Here is a 20,752-nt window from a genome sequence, read left to right on the forward strand (position 1 = left end):
AGAAGTACAATTAAACATGTCATAACAGAAGAAAACCCTGGTAATTACAAATAGTGCCATGCTTGCTGAGTTTTTAAACAGCAGTGTTAAGACTATGAAAAATCGCCACCCAGTGATACAAATGAAAACTGCAATTTGTTTTTGTGTAAAATGAGTACCCTGGAGGATTACCTCATTATTGAATGAACAAACAGCTATTACCTTCTTATGTGAATAGAAACTGGTTACAGGGAAAGGATGTTTTTCTTCTAGGTCCCCCGCTTATTTTTATTCAGCCCACTCGACATTTTACAAAGGCTAAAAGCTTTGGAAATCCTAACAGGGAAAAAGCCTTGCCACCCAAATGTGAGCTAATTGCATGCGAACAGCCCAGATATTCCTATTACCAACAAAAGTGCATAGGTTCTGGCCAGTTCCTGAATTTCAAGTCATAATGTGTTGATTTCATCAACTCGGCAATGCCATCTAATAATTGTGACCTAAATGCTCTTTGTGTTATGCAGGAAAGCTTGCCTAGAGGGAAAGGTATTCTAAAGTGGAAAATGACTATCCATAACTTCAACAGCATAATTTACTCTGGCTTTCTTATAAACAGGTGATGAAGGCCACAAATTTTGTACAGTCCATCTTGATAAGAAAGTGTTGCTCCAAAATAATCATGTTTCTAACTCTCAGTCATATCATTTAGAAGTCAATAGGTAAACACACAAAAACCACAAATAACATATTTTCCTGTAATGGACCTCCTGCACGAGGCCAAAACCAAAAAATTATATAGTTACATGGTCATCAAAATACATGTATGCACATGTGGGGCCATTTTAATAAAATTATGAAAAGCATTTCAGATTCATCATGTAACCTGCTTGGCATTTTCCAAAATATTTTTAGATAATTTCCTCTGAGACTAAAGTAGATACTATGTATGTCCACACAGAACCATATGGTAAAAACAGCCGCTCAACAGAAAAAAAATCAATTTTTTAAAAAAAGTATTTTACCATCTTCTTTTTAAAGACAATCAAATATATTCCTAACAATCTGTCAGGCAGGACCTACCTTTACCAGCCAACTCAGGCAGGTGCTTAATTGTCAAGAAAATTTTTTTAACTAATAAAACAATGTATAACATCTTCAAATCTCAACTTCAAGTAGATTACTGTTTTCTGCAATATTTTAAAATATTTTTAAATTATTTAAAATATTAGATAGTGGGAAACTTGGGGCAGTCAAAACCACAGCTGAAATTTATGAACAGTAACAGTACACCATCTGTCTCTTATTAAATAAAACAAAACAAAACAAAAACCTTGCTTTCTGTCTTTTAAATGGTAGAGAACACAACTAAAATTTATTTTAAAAAACTGATGGGGGGGCCAGCGCTGTGGCGTAGTGGGTAAAGCTGCCGCCTGCAGTGCTGGCATCCTATATGGGCGCCAGTTCAAGGCCCGGCTGCCCCACTTCCAATCCAGCTCTCTGCTATGGCCTAGGAAAGCAGTAGAGGATGGCCCAAGTGCTTGGGTCCCTGCACCCGCATGGGAGACCCAGATGAAGGTCCAGGCTCCTGGCTTCGGATCGGCACAGCTTCAGCCATTGCAGCCAACTGGGGAGTGAACCAGCAGACAGAAGACCTCTCTCTCTCTCTGCCTCTCTTTCTCTCTCTGTGTAACTCTGACTTTCAAATAAATAAATAAATCTTTAGGAAAAAAAAAAAAACTTACAGGACAGGGATTGTGGAACAGTGAGTGAAACCTCTGCTCGGAGGCCCATATCCCATATGAGAGTGCCTATGCATTGAGTCCCACCTCTGTTTCCAATCCTACTTCCTTCTAATGTGGTCACAGGCATTTGGGAAGTGAATCTGCAGGTGGAAGCTTGCTCACTCACTCTCTCTCTTGCTCTGCCTTTCCAATAAATAAAAATAAATGAACTTAAAATAGACTGAAAATGATGGTATGACATTAACACAACCGCCACCACACGAATAGGTTAGTAGTTAAAAGGATAGGCTATGGCTGGCGCCGTGGCTTAATAGGCTAATCCTCCGCCTTGCAGCACCGGCACACCGGGTTCTAGTCCCGGTTGGGGCACTGGATTCTATCCCGGTTGCCCCTCTTCCAGGCCAGCTCTCTGCTATGGCCCGGGAAGGCAGCGAAGGATGGCCCAAGTACTTGGGCCCTGCACCCCATGGGAGACCAGGAGAAGTACCTGGCTCCTGGCTTCGGATCAGCGAGATGCGCCGGCCGCAGCAGCCATTGGAGGGTGAACCAACGGCAAAAGGAAGACCTTTCTCTCTGTCTCTCTCTCTCACTATCCACTCAGCCTGTCAAAAAAAAAAAAAAAAAAAAAAAAAAAAAAAAAAGGATAGGCTATGAAGCCAGACTGCCTGAGTTAATTCCACATCTGCTTTGTACTAGCTGGAGGAACCTGAAAAAAGTTAAGATTTCATCTGTGGAGGTACAATAGAATCACCTCACTCACAGGGCTGTTTGAAGCATTTTATACACAGTAACTCATTTAATCTTTTCAATAATCCCATGGAGTGGGTACCGATGTCATACTCAGTTGCACATTAGCTAAGTGACACTCAAGAAATGTAAATAACCCGCTCAAGGTAGAAACTCCAGTAAACTGATGAGATAAGATGCCAAACCAGGGGACCCAGCCCCTTTGTTAGCACTCTGTGGAGAACCAAAAGATCCTGCTGACACCATCAAAACTACTACATCCATAGAATACCTGGTGCACACGGATTTTTCATAGACAACAGTGCAGGAGTGCAGCTTTGCACCTGCAGGAAAAAGGGACTAAACGGAGACATGCATCAGAAGACAGAGAAGCTGGGGGACAAGGAGGCCTCACTGACATCTGGGGAACCTGTTTGCTTGGATCAGACAAATGAGGTGGAGCAGCAGTTCAACAACAAATTAAATTGCTATCTGGGAGTTACAACAGAATTGACTTCTAACCAAAATGGGGCAACTGCTAGACATATGCACTGGGTACAACAATCTTGCTCAGTCCAAGATGGCCTGGGGAAAACTACCTCAAAACACAGCATGTCAGTCTTCAGGAATATGAGCCATGAGGGCGTAGTTGTAACAGAGGGAGCAGCTGGGACTGAGAACATATTAGAGTAATTAAATCCTGGAAACCCTTATGGAAGGGCAAGCTTGGAAGTGTATACGTCTTCTTAGACTAAGTTAAAGACTACCTCTTAAAACCAGAGCTGGTTCTGGGAAAGGAAAGAAAAGCTCACAGCTGCTAAACTTCACCTGGTGAGGCACAGTGCCCTGGAACCTGGGCCCCTTCAGAAGACATGGGCAAGGAAGCATCCAGCCAAGAAATAGGAGATCTTAGACTAGCACTAGCAGCCTTGTGAGCTGTGAACTGGACTCTGAAACGTGACAAAGTTGCTGGCCACAGAGGTACAGACAAGGAAGATGGGTTAAAAAAAAATCTGAGGCCTAGCATTGGAAATTTTAGGTGGGTGTTTGCACAGAAGCATCCAATTCACACCCTGTAAATGGCTATTCGATAACGAGAAGAGTGATGTCAACTTCTAGTCAGGAGAAAACAGAAAAGAAAGAAAGGTCCCTGTATGTATGTTAAGACTACAGAGATGGGCCGGCACCGTGGCTCAACAGGCTAATCCTCCGCCTAACGCTGGCACACCGGGTTCTAGTCCCAGTCGGGGCACCAATCCTGTCCCGGTTGCCCCTCTTCCAGGCCAGCTGTCTGCTGTGGCCAGGGAGTGCAGTGGAGGATGGCCCAAGTGCTTGGGCCCTGCACCCCATGGGAGACCAGGAGAAGCACCTGGCTCCTGCCTTCGGATCAGCGCGGTGCGCCGGCCACAGCGCGCCGGCCGCAGCGGCCATTGGAGGGTGAACCAACGGCAAAGGAAGACCTTTCTCTCTGTCTCTCTCTCTCACTGTCCACTCTGCCTGTCAAAAAAAAAAAAAAAAAAAAAAAAGACTACAGAGATGTTTGTAAAACGAGGAACACAGATGAGAGACTGGAAAAGCAGGCTTCAATGGAACAAAGTTCTGAGAAACATTTAGTGTGAAACAACCTCACAGAGGCATAAGGCGCCCCTGAAACTTCTCTCTTAGTGAGGGGAGAGGAGAGCAACACTGGCAGCTTTCAAGGAACAAGGGGAAGGGCTGACACAGCCAGTTCTGACTTGGAAGACAAAGCACTAATTCCAGACACGGTAAGGAGGAAAGGTCAGAGAAGGTCATTATCCACAGTGCCCCATCTTATCCCCAGCAGAAGCCTCCCCACAAAAACCACTGTCTCTGGTCAAAGACAAAGTCCCATTATTTTGCCTCAGATTTGCAAGGAATCTGGTCTGAAACAACTAGCTCTGACCACAGCACTAACCCTGTGCCAAGCCATGTAAGGCAGATTCAGAACACACAACAGGCCTGCCAGAACTGGGCTGTGGAAAGAATGAAACATTCTATAGTCAAGTTTATTCATGAGAAAAACTATTCTGGGCTCCCAAAGATTAAGGTCAAGAAATAAAAAAGGCTGGGGGGGGGGGGGGGCAGCGGCGCTGTGGCATAGCGGGTAAAGCCCCTGCCTGCAATGCCGGCATCCCATATGGGCACCAGTTCAAGTCCTGGCTGCTCCACTTCTGATCCAGCTCTCTGCTATGACCTAGGAAAAAAGTAGAAGATGGCCCAAGTCCTTGGGCCCCGGAACCCACCTGGGAGACCTGGAAGAAGCTCCCAGCTCCAGGCTCTGGATCGGTGCAGTTCTGGCTTTTGTGGCCATTTGGGGAGTGAACCAGCAGATGAAAGACCTCTCTCTGTCTCTGTCTCTGTCTCTGTCTCTGTCTCTGTCTCTCTCTGCCTCTCTGTAACTCTGCCTTTCAAATAAACAAATCAGTCTTATGGGAGGAAGGGAGGGAGGGAGGGAGGGAGGCAGGCAGCTAGCTGGGTGAAACCTCTCTATCTTCTCTGCAAAAGATGGCATCCTAAAGTGAAACACTGGTAAGGCAGAGACCCTACATACTTCCTCTGAATGTGTGGCGCTCAGAGGCACAGGGCAAGCCCTGGCTCTGAGAAGACAGGAGGCTGATGCAGTACATAAGCTGAAAATCCAGGATCACACTTTAACCCTAAAGAAACCATTCTCCACTTCCCAAGGCATATAGAGTACTTGTCAATGCTGGGGGACCCCAGTCTGAATGGCCTGAAATAAAAGTAGAACCAAGAAACCAGTATACAGTGAGGGAGATGAAGAGAAACTCCCCAGGTAGCAAGCCAAATGAGTTAACCCACTTCTCAGAGAAGGAGCTGGAATTTGCTGCAGTGAGTTCTAGGCTAGAAGAGGATGAGCCCAAGAGGGCACTGGGTTTTGGCTACGCCACAGCATCTCTGGGTAGAGAGTTTCTGGGAAGAACACATGAAGATGCCCAGTCTCTTCTGTGAGGGGAAGACACAATGGAATCAAGGAAATTTTATCTTATTTTCAGAATTCCCCTTGGGCTGAGTACTGTATTTGGTCAAAAGAAATGTTTATAAAGCCACTAAAATCTTTTAAATTAGAAGGCATTTATTCTATGGTAGAAAAAATAAGTAGTTTTAACAAAAATCTGGTAGATATTATTTAACAAACTTAGATTTAAAAGTCTGCTTTATTTGACAAATATTTACTGGATGCCTAATTTAATTTCAGATGTTATTTTAAGAAGCAAGTTAGGGGGCGGACACCGTGGCTCACTAGGCTAATCCTCCACCTGCGGCGCCAGCACCGCGGGATCTAGTCCCAGTTGGGGCGCTGGATTCTGTCCCACTTGCTCCTCTTCCAGTTCAGCTCTCTGCTGTGGCCTGCGAGTGCAGTGGAGGATGGCCCAAGTGCCTGGGCCCTGTACCTGCATGGGAGACAAGGAGGAAGTGCCTGGCTCCTGGCTTTGGATTCGCACAGCACCCCAGCCGCAACATGCCAGCCGTAACGCGCCGGCCGTAACGCGCTGGCCATGGCGGCCATTTGGGGGGTGAACCAACAGAAAAAGGAAGACCTTTCTCTCTGTCTGTCTCTCTCTCACTGTCTAACTCTGCCTGTCAAAAAATCTTTTTAAAAATAAAAATAAAAAAAGAAGCAAGATAGGAACTATCATTAAGACAAAACTTGAATTTATCAAAGATTCTTAGCTTCAAAGTTAACTGGATGTAAATAAATGGAGGATGGTTAATCCTACAAATTTAATTTTTTTAAATGTATTCATTTATTTATTTATTTATTTATTTATTTGAAAAGCATAGTTACAGAGAGGCAGAGAGAGAGAGAGAGTGAGAAAGAAAAAAACCTTCCATCTGCTGGTTCACTTCCCAAATAGCCAAAATGGCTGGAGCTGGGCTGATCTGAAGCCAGGATCCAGAGTTCTTCCAAGTCTCCCACAAGGGTGCAAGGGCCCAAGGACTTGGGCCATCTTCCACTGCTTTCCCAGACACATTAGCAGGGAGCTGGGAGCTATATTAGAAGTAGAGCAGCCGGGACTCAAACCAGCAGCCCTATGGGATGCCATCACTGCAGGCAGCAGCTTTACCTGCTACCCCACAGCGCTGGCCCCCAAACCAATGTTTTTTAAAAGGGTGTGACTTGATGACAATTTTCTGCACGACTGACGACTTTTATAATTGCCCTTTTAAAATTATACACACAATTATACACACAAATTAACTCTGGAATTTTTAAGAAGTAACTTAAAATAACATAAAATCATACAATTACCAAATAATTTTTAAAGCAAAAATAATTCTTCTAATTGTGGTTCTGTTTCTTAAAAAGACTCACCTAAGTAAACGGCATTCAGTCTAGTGGTTAACACACCCACATCCCACCTCAGCATACATGGGTCTCATTCCCAGCTCCATCTCTTCAGTTCAGCTTCTGACCAACGCACACCCTGGGAGGCAGCACCAGTGGCTCAAGTGATTGGGTTCCTGTGTCTCAGGTAGGAGACCTGGACTGAGTTCCCAGCTCCTGTTTCAACTCCAGCCCTGCCCAGCCTCTACCACTGCAGACATTAATGTAAAAAAACGTGTGGATGGACGTTCTGATTGTCTCTCAATGAAGAAACAAAGAAATACAAAGACTCACCTACAAGAACGAATCCATCTGCTTCTTCTGTCTCCGGCACTGGGGGCTTTTTAGATTCTGGAGGCTTTCTGAAGAAGTGAAACATAGCTACTGCTCTGCCGCTGCCTCCACCTAAAACAAAAACACTAAGCAATGTCAAATTCAGATGAAACTGGAAAGCTCTTACCCTATTTAGTTAAAAGCAAACATAAAGATATCACAAACATTTCTCTTAGAAATCTATTACTGCCAGACTTAAAAAAGCATGAAACTTCTCTGTCTGAGGACAAAGCTAGAAATTAAGGTACCCAGATTCCCATTCTACAATCCTGTGTGCATTCAAGTCCATCCTTTCCCAATTTCCAAAGACTCAGAAAATAATCTAAGAACTTACTATGTACAAAACTAAAATCAGTAGATAACACCAGACTCTGGAATGATCATTAACCATGAAACAAGCATGAAGGGTATATAAAGATTTCATTCAAATGAAAGTCTTCTAGAAACTGGGAGTAACACTGGGATGTGTGTAAGTGCCCTGACCTGAGCTACAAAATTCAAGAAGGGTATTATCCCCCACCTACACAAGTGGATGGTGCAAGGAACCTATGTATTGACAGAAAACACTCATAACTGGAAGATTTCACTTTTAAAAGAAATAAAAAATGGTGAACAAAAACCTATGCCATATGAAAAAGAAAATATTACAGTAAAGAAAGGAAAGAGCCTCATTTCCTTTTCAACAATTTTCAGTACTCTTTAAAATTGCATACAATGAGCAAATTTTATATTTACAAACTGGAAAAATACCAAAACTTATTCCTAAAAATCCATTATTAGCTAGCTGCAACACTTGTGCCTAGCTATGCTAAGACCTAACCCAGAATATCTCCTAATACTCAAATAATGAGAATCTTGGAATTACTTCAATATAAGCAGAAGACAAAGAATTCACCTGCCCAGGACCAGTTCCGTGGCGCTAGGTTAATCCTCCGCCTGTGGCACCGGCATCCCATATGGGCACTGGTTCTAGTCCCAGCTGCCCCTGTTCCAATCCAGCTCTCTGCCACGGCCTGGGAAAGCAGTAAAAGGTGGCCCGAGTGCTTGGGCCCCTGTACCCGCATGGGAGACCAGGAAGAAGCACCTGGCTCCTGGCTTCGGATTGGCACAGCTCTGGCCGTTGTGGCCATCTGGGGAGTGGACCAATAGAAGGAAGACTTTCTCTCTGCCTTTCCCTTTCACTGTCTGTAAATCTACCTCTCAAATAAATAAATAAAATCTTAAAAAGAAAGGAATTCACCTGCCCAAGTCAGAGGCTGAGAGAAATGCCCGCACATTACACATTTGAGAGAGAAAGCATATCTGAAAAATACAAAGAACTTTTCTTAAAACTCACTAATGAGAAAATAACTCAAAAACTGGGCAAAAGATATGAAGAGTCACATCACCATAAAAGATGTATTAGATGATAAACTACCACATGAAAAAATACTCAACATCATTAGTGAGTAAAGAAATGCAGATTAAAACACCAACAAATATCAGTAAATACCTAATGTTTAAGATTAAAAAGACTTGTCAGGCCAGGTGTTGGAAAATGTGGAGCCACTGGAATTCTTTCACACTGGTGGTAGGAATGTAATTACAGTATAACCACTCTGGAAAACAGTTTGATGGCCTCTTAAACATGAAAACATATACCTACCACAGGACTCAGCTCTTCTACTTTTAGGTATTTGCCTATGAAAAATGAAAGCATATGTCTACACTTATACACAAATGTCGTAACTTTTTTTGTAATAGCCAAAACCTGAAACCACTCAAATGTTCAACAACAGATAAATAAACTGTGCCACATTCACACTACTATTCAACAATGAAAGAGAACAAGGTATTGATATAAGCTACACAGTGCAAAAATTTCAAAAATTTCAATTGAGTGAAAGAAGCCAGATGAAGAGTTCATACTGTATTGTTGCATTAACATAAACATGTGGAAAATGCCAGCTAATGTATAGTGACAGAAAGCAGATCTGCAGTTGCTTGGGGAGAGGGGAGACAGGAAAGGAGGGAGGTATTACAAAGTACAAGGAAACTTCTGGGGGTGATGGATATGTTCATTATCTTGATTGTGATAGTGGTTTCAGTGGTATAAACATGTTAAAATTAACCAAATTGTATGCTTTCAATATGCATAATTTATTGATGATACCTCAACAAAGCTATGAAAAAAAATCATTATTAACATCATATTTAGATGTCTTATAAAACTTTTAGTTAAAAATTATTCAGGAAATTGTCTTAAATGTCTTAAACTTATCTGTGTGTTACAGATACACGGAGTACAGTCTTTGTATGGAAAACAAAATGCTTCTTTTCTCTATGCATTCACACAAAACTCAGAAATAAAAGGGTATTGTATTCCCTTTTAATGGTATACACAAACTGCATATAAACAGGCTTGCTTGACAGTTGGGCAGAGCAAATCCTATTGCTCTGGAGTGGGGAAATGGCAAGGCAAATAATATATTTCTTTTTTTTTTGTCCTATTACTCAAAGTCTTCTCTTTTAAGTAATATTACCCATGACAAAAGGATTAAGGCAACAGGGTTTTTCTCAATTTGATTATGCCCTTCCAATTGCAACAGACTACTAGTTAAATGTAAATATATCAAAAGCACTGAAATTCCTTTGTGGCTGATAAACAGCAGCCACAAGATACAGAGAGAATCCCTACATACACATTTCCTTTACATTTGTGCCAAAATTCAATAAATTCCAAAAATTTCACAATGCTGAAACATTAAAATCCTGAATAATGTTTAATCTTCCTCCTCTTTTGTATAGTGGGCTGTGAAATGCATGATCATACAAATTTAGATAACGAGTTCACTAATTTCTCTTGATAAGTATGTAAACAGTGTAAGACAATAAGTTCATCTTTTTGATGGCTTGAATTTTGAGGCAAGAATGTATCACCTAAGACAACACAGAATATTCTTTAAAGCTCTCTTTGAAACTCCTCCTCAACTGATGAGGTCAGTAAAGAGTTTGACAGTCTGCATATTCTTGTGAGAGACATAATCTTATTCCTCTTTTAAAATGTATTCTGTGGTATGAGATGACCAAGGAGGTTACCCAAACACTCTCCTCATTTTTCAAACCTGCATTTGTAGTGTTGTAGGCTTTGCTATTAGTGTAATGGGGATAGGTACAGATGTCTGAGAGGATAAGCAAAAAAAGAGAACTTTAAACCGATTTGCACCTCAAAGAAGAGTCTGGAAACCAGTTAACTAAAGCATTAACAAAAATTCTAGCTTGTTATCTTTGAATTATGCTCAGACCCAACAAACAAAAAATCATATGAGACAAACAAAAGAACTAAACTTTGGATCTAGCCATTATTCTGTTTAATAAACTCAGTTTAGTAAGTTAAGACAAGTTGTTGCATGTTTTTGTTTTGTTTTGTTTTTTAACAGAATACTGGGGGTAAAGGAAAAAACAGAAGGCAAAAGATTATGTAAGAACATGATATAAGGTAGGTGATGTTTGATTAACTTTTGCTTTTGTGTGTGTGTGCTGGGTCATGATATGAAACACAATTCTTAATATGAATGGCAGGCAAAGAAGATTCGAAGTCATTGATCATACTTGGGCACTCACAAACTGAAATTTTTTTTGAAAAAATTATTATACCTTTGAACTTCTTAAGCTGACATCTACAACATTCCATTGAAATTATAAAGGATGTAGTTTCTAACATATTATAAATATTTACATGTTGCAACAAAACTGTTAAATCATTCTTTCAAAGATATCCATTGAAATCCAAACACTTTAGGGGCTGGTAAAGCCACTGCTTGTGGTGTTTGCATCCCATATGGGCGCCGGTTCGAGTCCTGGCTGCTCCACTTCCCATCCAGCTCTCTGCTATGGGGAAAGCAGTAGAAGATGGCCCAAGTCATTGGGCCCTGCACCTGCATGGGAGACCTGGAAGAAGCTCCTGGTTCCTGGCTTTGGATCGGTGCAGCTCCGGCCATTGCAGCCAATTGGGGAGTGAACCAGCGGATGAAAGACCTCTCTCTCTCTTTGTCTCTGCTTCTCTCTCTGTGTAACTCTGCCTTTCAAATAAATAAATATTTTTAAAATACCACTTATAAATTAAGAAAAAAAAGAAATCTAAACACTTTAATACCTACCATCACCCATCTAAAAAATACATGAGCAAGTTCTCTTCTAACAGGAAATCTGACATTGTTCTTTTTTCTCCTTGAACTCCTATTTCTATTTTCCTTCCACAGATGTGGAATAGCTCAGAGATGACCACAGAACATACTAGTACACCTCTTACAATATGTACAATGGAATTCAAACTGGTGCTGGTAACCTCAGTTTTGAGAGAGCCTGTGCTGTAATTTAACATTCCTCACCTTGTCACTTGTTATCTAAATTCAGAGTGATAACATATGCATATAAAACAACCACTAATATTAAAAGTTGTATAATTTAATACATCTTACTTCCCCAATATCAGTGTATAGAAGATTTTAGAAAACTGAAAACATTACTATTTTTAGCGAAAACAGAACAGCTAAAATACTTAGAGGGGTGGACATTTAGCCTAGTGATTGAGATGCTGTCTCTGATGCCCATATTCTATATCATAGTACCTGGGTTTGAGGCCCAGCTCTGACTGCATCTTCCTGCAAATGTGCACCGTGGGAGGCAGGAGATGATGGCTCAAGTAGTTGGATTTCTGCCACCCATGTGGAGTTCCTGGCTCCAGATGTTGTGAGCATTTGGAGAATGAACCATTTAACAGAGGAGCTCTTGTGCTCACAGAAGCACTCACTCTCCCTCTCTGCCTCCTAAATAAGTAAATAAAATACTCATAAAGCTGGAGGCCTATGACTGCAAAGGATGATTACAGAGCGCCAGGAAGGGAGGATTCTGGAATCCTGCAAAAACAGCAGAGAACTTCTGTGCAGATTCCAGCGCAGCCAAGCTGGGGGTTATTTTCTTGATTTACAAATTTGTTTTTCTTGATCCTCATAGCTTACATTCTTTTACTTTATACTAAATTGCAGTCAGGAAAAACTTTTGCAAACATTAAATCCTTAACAGACAATAAAGAAAATCATAGGGCAAAAGAGCACTGCAAGAAGAGAGCGGTCTACTTGATCATCACCACCACTGAAGAGCTTTAACAGCTGTTTCCCTCCCATGGAAAGCGGCCCAGAGGCTTCATCTGATCCTCTGAACTGCCAGCTTCAGCTAGAGTGTGACACACCAACTCCCAGGAACTGTCTGGAATCACAGCTGTCACTCTAACAGGAAATCCTACTACCACAGAAACATCACACAGTCTGGGATTACTAATTTTCTAGAATACAGTCTCAAGCGGAGTTGCTGCTTTTATCCACATGATGAAGTTATCTTAGAAGTCACAAGTCTTGAAAATTTTAGAACAAAACCTTCCATCTTTTCAGATGGCATCAAACAACTCTCCTACACAAGTTTGAAAAAATATATATAACTTCCCAAGTTTCTACTAGAGTGTTATCAGGGAAGTTTCATTTGAGTTTTATTTGTGTTAATAGATTTGAGGACTTTTGCTGGGTTTCTTTTTAATTAATTGCCCTATTATTTTCAGAATCAAGAATGGTAGCCTGGAAATCCTAAGAAAGGAGTATTTTCTTGGTCTATCTGATTCTACAATTAGGGGGCAGCAGGGAGAAGGAATCATGTCTTACTTTAAACCAGGGTTTCTTTTTTTTTAAAAAAAAATGTATTTATTTTCATTTTGTTTGAAAGGCAGAGAGACAGAGGAATTCCATCCACTGGTTCACTCCTCAAATCCACTAGTCACAGCTGTGCCAGGCTGACACCAGGAGCCTGAAACTCAACCCATGTCTCCCACATGAGTGGCAGGGACTCAACTCTTGAGCCATCATATTCTGCCTTCCAGAGGGTGCATCAGCAGGAAGCTGAATCACAGACAAAAGCCAGGACATGAACTAAGGCTCTCCATTATGAGATCCGGGCTAACCAGTTGTTACCAAAACACCCACGATCTTTCCCTGCTTTGATTGTAAAAACCATAGTCCCATCCCCAGCCCAAAGGATGCAGATGGTAAGACACTGATTGGGATGCCAGCATCTCGTACTGAAGCACCTGGATCAAGTCCCAGCTCTTCCACTTCCATCTAGCTTCCTGTTATTGTGCTCCTTGAACTCCAGGTGAGGGATCAAGCACATGGGTCCCTGCCACCCACGTAAAAGATGGGATGGAGTTCCTGGCTCTTGGCTTTAGCTCGATACAGTCCCAGCAGGCATTTGGGGAGTAAACAAGAGGATGGAAGAGCTTTTTATCTCTCCTTCTCCCTCTGTGTAACTCAGCCTTTCAAATAAATAAAATCTTTAAAAAGAATTGCTACCCTCTGAAAATGTAAAGGAAAAAACAGAACTGCATTTATAATTTGTTATTATAATTGAAAACAATTTACAGATTTTCTTATCATTCTAACTCTTCTAAGTTACTTACACAATGATAGAATGTGATGTGTTAGAAAAGTTACAAACATAATCTTACATAATGGCTACAAACCAACCATTATGGTTTGGGCATACATATCATTCTACCTACCAGTCTGATAATAATTTCTAACTTGTTAATTCAATGCTGCAATTCAGCAAACAGAAAGCATCCTGCAAAAGACTCCAGAAATCTCTGACAAAAGGCTTCTCTACACATAACCAACTTAGGGAGACAAACACATCGAAACAAATCCTGAGGGGGCATGAAGTCATCTGAAGTGAGGTCACACCTCTGCATCCCAGGGGAACCTGGAATGATCAAGAAACAAAAGTATCTTTAACTGCTCTTAAAATGCTCACTCTAACACTTCAGTACACAGCAGGAATCATCATATCCAACTTTCAGGGACTTGGTCCCAAGGCTGCCCACTAGAAATCCTGCATCACTTGGTTTCCATAACTGTATGGTGAGAAGTCTGTACTTCGTCCCCAAACAACAGTCATCTGTTTACTTTTTAATTCAATAACCATGATATTTTTAAAAGAGATGCATTTATTTACTTATTTAAAAGGCAGAATGACACAGAGACAGAGAGAGATCTTCCATTAACTGGATCACTCCCCAAATAGCCACAACAACTGAGACTGGGCCAGGCCAAAGCGGGGAGCCCAGAACTCCATCTGGGTCTCTCATGTGGATGGCAGAGGCCCAAGCACTTGGGCCATCTTCTGCTGCTTTCTCAGGTGCATTAGCAATGAGCTGGATTAAGCAGCAGAGAAGCTCAGACTCAAAACAGCACTCTCACACAGGATAACAATGCAGATGTCTTCACAGGTGGCTTAGCTTTCTGCGCCACAATGCCAGCCCTAAACCATGATTTTTTTTGAGAGCTAAGTGTTGGGTAGGCATTATGCTAGGACCCAGAGAAAAAAAGAAACAGGACATTTTTTTCCTCCAAATTCAAAGAACCAACCAATTTACTTGTTCCCTCTCATCCTACTTCTCACAATAACTATGAGCAGACAGCAAGGTATTAGATCCCATGTAAAACCAGCCCCAGCTACCTAAGTTGCTAAGTTCAGTCTGGTGAAGAAGCATTGCTAGCTGTCTACCGACTTGCTTCAGACTCATCTCAATGAAGAGATAAAAATGCATTTGAAGCCGGCGCTGTGGCTCAGTAGGCTAATCCTCTGCCTTGCGGCGCCGGCACACTGGGTTCTAGTCCCGGTCAGGGCGCCAGATTCTGTCCCGGTTGCCCCTCTTCCAGGCCAGCTGTCTGCTATGGCCAGGGAGTGCAGTGGAGGATGGCCCAAGTGCTTGGGCCCTGCACCCCATGGAAGATCAGGAGAAGCACCTGGCTCCTGGCTTCGGATCAGCGCGGTGCACTGGCCACGGCGGCCATTGGAGGGTGAACCAACGGCAAAAAGGAAGACCTTTCTCTCTGTCTCTCTCTCTCTCTCTCACTGTCCACTCTGCCTGTCAAAAAAATTAATTAATTAATTAAAAAAATGCATTTGAAGAAATCTCACACCCATTCAGTTAAAACTCTTTAACAAACTGGGAAAAGGGGAGAAAACTCTGTAAGCTAACATGTAGAATTCCAAGTTGAGAAAGACTTCCAAGAAGGCTCCTTAAAGGGAACTGAATCCGATGGAAGTAAATCTTTCTGGCTGACCACTTCTCTGTTTTCTGGAAGGAGACTTGACAGCTGGAGCTCTAGCACTTATCCTGGCCTATGAGGTAGCCTTACATAGGCAACTAGATACCAATCAAAGAACAGGAAGAGAAACAGAAACTGGGTCCCCAAAACCTTCTTTTTTAAAAAGAATTATCTATTTATTTGAAAGGCAGAGTGACAGAGAGGGAGGGAGGGGGAGAGGAGAGGAGAGGAGAGAGAGAGAGAGAGAGAGAGTGAAGGAGAGAGAGAATCTTCATCTGCTAGTTCACTCTCCAAATGGCCTCAAAGGCCAGGACTGAGCCAGCTCAAAGCCAGGAGCCTGGAACCTCTCCCAGGTCTCCCACGTGAGTGGCAGGGGCCCAAGCACCTGGACCATCCTCCACTGCTTTTCCTGTCTATTAGCAGAGAGCTGGGTCACAAGCAAAGCAGCCAGGACTTGAATTGGTGCTCATCCGGGACTGTCAGTTCTCAGGCAGCAGCATTCACCGCACCACAAAGCCAGTCCCTTGAGAGCTTCCTTAAGCATCTCCGATGCTTGCGAAAAAGCCGCTGCATATTGAAGATACTTTTAGCTATGCAGCCAAACCCCACTAGAACTGAAATACCATTTCTATTGAAAATGGTGCAGAAGGCTCCAACCTGGGCAAAAGGCAATAAAAACAAGTAAAACACAAAAGAATTGTAAAGAAACAAACTGTACTTATTCACCTATGAATAGAAAAATCAAAAGAATCTTATTGAAAGTTATTAGAAATAAGAGCTTTACAGGATGGTATAACTATATTCTAGAATGACCAGTTAAAATATTCACGTTAAAAAAATACATTTATAATGGTACCAAACAAGTTATTTAGAAATAAATCTACCCTAAAATTCAAAACTTTTAGGTAGCAAATCATGGAACTTTCTGGAAAGACTGTAAGAAAACTAAATAGCTCAAAGATAGGAGTTCTCATTATAATGTTACTTCTCCCAAAATACATGGGATTCAATGCAATTTTGATCAAAATCCCTTCACAGTTTTTCATGGAACTTGATGAGCTAAATTTTATATGGAACAGCAAAGAGACAAGAACAAACAAGATGTTCCTAAGCATATAGTCCCATATGTCCAAAGTTATCGTAATATTACAGAAGAAAATGAGTACTGGTACAGAGACAGTAAAATAGAAATAACAGCCCAGGAAGATTCCATAAACATCTGTAAATTTAAGGTGACACCAAAGGTCAGTACAAAAATGTGATATAATCAATAAATGATAAGACAACAGAAATGGAAACAAAGAAACTGGACACCTATCTAATAACATACATTAAAAACTCAATTCTAGGGGCTGCATTGTGATGTAGTGAGTTAAGCTGCTGCCTAGACGCCAGCATCCCATTTTAGATGTCCACTCCTGTCCTGGCTGCTCCACTTTCTATCCATTTCCCTGTTAATGCACCTGAGAAAGCAGCAGAGGGATGGCCCAAGTGCTTAGGCCCCTAAATGCATACGAGAGGCCTGAAAGAAGCTTCTGGCTCCTGGCTTTGGCCCAGTTCAGTCCCCGCCACTGTGGCCATTTGGGGAATGAACCAGCGGATGAAAGATCTCTCTGTCTCTCCCTCTCTCTGTGTGTAACTCTGCCTTTCAAATAAATAAATACTTTTTAAAAATTCAATTCTAGATGATGGAATATTAAATATCAAAGGCAAACTACAAATATTTTAGAATACAGAATACATCTAAGAACATAATGTAAAAAAGATTCTTATATAATTTTTAAAAGTTGGTTTTATTAATTGTATTAAGCTTAAGGAAAATATGTGTAACTATATTAAAAGAGTTCTTTCTAGTCCAAAAGAGAAAATAAAAGAAAAGGGAAAGAGGAGTGGAGAGAGGGCGGAAAGAGCAGAAATATAGGTGCTGTGGTCTGGATTTGATTTGTACCCTAGGGGTCCACGTGCTGGAGACTTGGTCATCACTGTGGTTGTGGTGAGGTGTTGTAGGCTTTTCAGAGGGGGCCTAGTAGAAGGTCTTTGGGTCAATGGAGAAGCTGCGCCTGGAGGGGAACATTGGTCTCCAGGAGTGAGTGCCATGTAGAGCAAATTAGTATAAAAGCCTGAGTCTGTACTCCACCCCCGTCTCCCTGGCTTCGGAGATGCATGTGGCCTCTCTCAGACCACTGCCTCTGCAGTGATGTGACAGCAGAGAGGGGCCTCACCACAGCTGCACCAATGCCAACATCACGTCATCGAACCTCCCCAACAATGAGCTAAATACACCTCTTTTCCTTCTTAAATAGCCTACCTCAGGTATCTCATTGTAACAAAATGAACATACAGAGAATGCAAATTGAGACCACAACAAAAACCATTTCATATCTATCAGATCAAGAGGGAGAAAAAATCTTTAAAACTTGCCATGAATGTAGATTACCTGGAACGCTACTATACCCCTGAAGAGAGTACACTGGTTCTACCATTTGGCCAAATCATCTGTCTTTGCTAATAAAGCTGCAGAGCCACATCCCACACTCCAGCAATTCTACTGACCCACGTTTGCACAATGCACCAGCACTGCACACAACAGCAAAGCACAGCAATCAAAAGGTCAGCAATAATAGAGCCAAGGAGCAAAAGGAATGAATGCCACCTACATTCATCCACATGATTAATCTCAAAAACAAGACAGAAGTCAGAAAATATACAAAGGGTATTCGAAAAGTTCATGGAAAATCTATACTATGAAAACCACAAATGATTACAAAATCTTTTTGGCACCTAAATAAACATTTCTTTAAATTCCATTTTTTCACAAGCTTGGTGATGTGTCCTTATATACCATTCCATTTATTTAAAGGTCAAAGATTGGCCTTTGAGGCTGGTGCTGTGGCCTAGTGGGTAAAGCTGCCACCTGCAGTACCTGCATCTTATATGGGCGCCAGTTCGAGACCTGGCAGTTTCTCTTCCGACCCAGCTCTGTGCTGTGGCCTGGGAAAGCAGTAAAGAGACGGCACAATTGCTTGGGCCCCTGCACCTTTGTAGGAAATCCAGAAGAAGCTCCTGACTCCTGGCTTCGAATTGGCCCAGCTCCAGCTGTGGCGGCCATTTGGGGAGTGAACCAGCAGATGGAAGATCTTTGTCTCTGCCTCTCTGTAACTCTCCCTTTCAAACAAACAAATCTTAAAAAAAAAAAAAAAAAAAAAAAAAAAAAGATTGTCCTTTCTTTAATGAAACAGCATACCCTTTAGAAACGCCCACATGTGGGGCATGCAGTTGACACAGCAGTTAAGTCACTGTTTGGGACAACATATTAGAGTGCCTGGCTCACGATCTGGCTGCTCCAATTCCAACCCAGCTTCCTGCTAACTGACAACCTGGGAGGCATCAGATAATGGCTCAAGTAATTGGATTCCTGCCAATCACATGGAAGATCCAAATTGAGTCCCTGGCTCCGGGCTTCAGCCTGGCTGCTGTGGGTATTTGGGTATGGTATCTCTCTATGCCTCCACTATTCATTAACTATTTTTTTTTAATTACAGAAAGGCAAAAGAAACATAAAAAAGAAACATAAAGAGAGAGGTTCCCACTGGTTCCACTGGCTCCCTCCACAAATGCCCACAACAGCCAGGGCTGGACCAGGCCAAACTTGGGAGCAGGGAACAACCTGGGTCTTCCATGTGGGTGGCAGGACTCAATCACTCTCGTCATCAGCTGCTGCCTCTCGGGGTGCACATTAGCAGGAAGCTGGAGCTGGGAGCAGAACTGGAACTTCAACCCAGGTACTCTGACATAGGAAGGTGGCCCAAGGGGCATCTTAAGCCCTGTGCAGCCACCCACCCCACCACGAACTTATTAAGTACTATTGTATATACTCTTCCCTGCGTATCATGCATTTTATAATAAATTTTTATTTAAAACAGACTTTTGGATATGCTTTGAATCATCTTTTGGAGGTAGGCACTTGTTTATTAAGATACTGGTTAAAACATCAGCACCTCATACTGTAGTGCCTGGGTTCCCAGCCCTAGCTCCTGATTCCAGGTCCCTGCTAACGCAAACCCTGAGAGGAAGAGCTGATGGCTCAACTGATTGGGTTCCTACCACCCATGGGGGAGACCTTGATTGAGTTCCAGGTCTGCCTTGGTTCTTAGAGGCATTTGGAGAGCGAGCCAGTGTAAGGAGTGTCTCTCCTTGTGTCTCTCTCTGCCCCTCAAATAAATAATTTCTTCTTGGTCATCTACCTATTTTAAATAAGTATCTTGGCTTAAAAGTGTTCTTTTAGCCATAATAAAACAATGATGCCTTAAAGACTGTCTTCATTTAAATACTGCTATGAGGGACAGTCAGATGTACACTACTGTATTTAATGAACATCAACTGTCTTTCCAAAGCATCGCTAGCATACAAAAAACTTTATGGTCTTATGCAGCAATATAAAATAGACTTGACTTACACCAGTACAGCCACCACTTTCCTGAACACTCAGCATCCGTTTAACGAAATCCTTCAGACTTGTTTTAGTAACAACAAAAATAAAACTAACACAGTAAGCGCTAAATAAACGCTGGGGGACACTCCCTGCCATTTAATTACGGTACATGAGATTACAATCTGAAATTGCCTCATGAAGTCTCCAAACGATCTCCTCCGGCTAAGGCAAATGTGGGACACAACCGCAGCAGGCTACAACGCGCTCCGAACCGGCGACGGGCGGAGCCTCCCCAGTGCCCAGGAGCAGAGGGCTTCCCCCGGCCGCCGGCCCTCAGCTCCCCGCTCCCCGCTCCCGGGCCGGGGCGGTGGTCGGCAGCGAGCGACACGCCGCCGCGTTTTCGCGGGAGCCCGCGGACCGCAGCGCCCAGGCTGGCGTCGCCTGCGCCCGATCGCGCAACCCCCGCGTTCTGCGGGCAGGGACAGCGCCTCGGCCCCGGCCACGCTCCCGTCACGGCTGACGCCCCGCGCCAGGCCCCGAGCCGCGCCGGCAGCGCAGGTGTGGGGGCGCCTCTCTTCTGACAGGCGGGGAAGCCGGCTGTGAACCGACCCCCTGACCCCTCGGCGCCTGAAAGACTGACCGCGACCACTGACAACCCGCTTCCCGCCTCCGGGAGGATGGGGGTCCAGAAAAATCCCCGATCCCCACGTTTCACTTCACAGCTGGCCCGCGCCTCCCACGCAGAAGAAGAGACAAGGGGGGCGGGTGAGGCTAACAGCCGGTGCGGCCGTGGCGGGAGCCGGGTCCCGCCTCGCTCTGTCCACTCAGACCGTGGGGAGGAGACACCCAGCGAGGCTGCGGCGCCTCCTGCGAGGACAGGTACCTGACGCTGGCGCCGCAGTCCCCCGCCGCCCTGGCACCGGAGCCCGACACCCCACTTCCGGGGTCAAGTGGCCGCGGGGAGGCCGAGTGCCCAGGAGGGGGCCTGCCACGCCCCGCCACGCCCCGCCTCCGCTGCCCTTTCCCCCTGGGA

General features: G+C 43.3%; 1 protein-coding gene across 1 annotated transcript in view; it reads right to left on the minus strand.

Annotated features, from left to right (window-relative positions):
- The window catches only part of UMAD1 (UBAP1-MVB12-associated (UMA) domain containing 1), a 204,758-nt gene extending 184,075 nt beyond the window's left edge, over positions 1-20,683 (minus strand). The window contains exons 1-2 of the mRNA XM_062178306.1: positions 20,603-20,683; positions 7,111-7,221 (exon numbers count right to left, since the gene is read on the minus strand). Coding sequence (XP_062034290.1) covers positions 7,111-7,195 — 85 coding nt within the window. The 5' untranslated portion in view covers positions 7,196-7,221; positions 20,603-20,683. The remainder of the gene's footprint in view (positions 1-7,110; positions 7,222-20,602) is intronic.
- Between the last annotated feature and the right edge of the window lie 69 nt (positions 20,684-20,752).

This window comes from Lepus europaeus, chromosome 20, assembly GCF_033115175.1.
Source record: "Lepus europaeus isolate LE1 chromosome 20, mLepTim1.pri, whole genome shotgun sequence".
Classification (NCBI taxonomy): domain Eukaryota; kingdom Metazoa; phylum Chordata; class Mammalia; order Lagomorpha; family Leporidae; genus Lepus; species Lepus europaeus.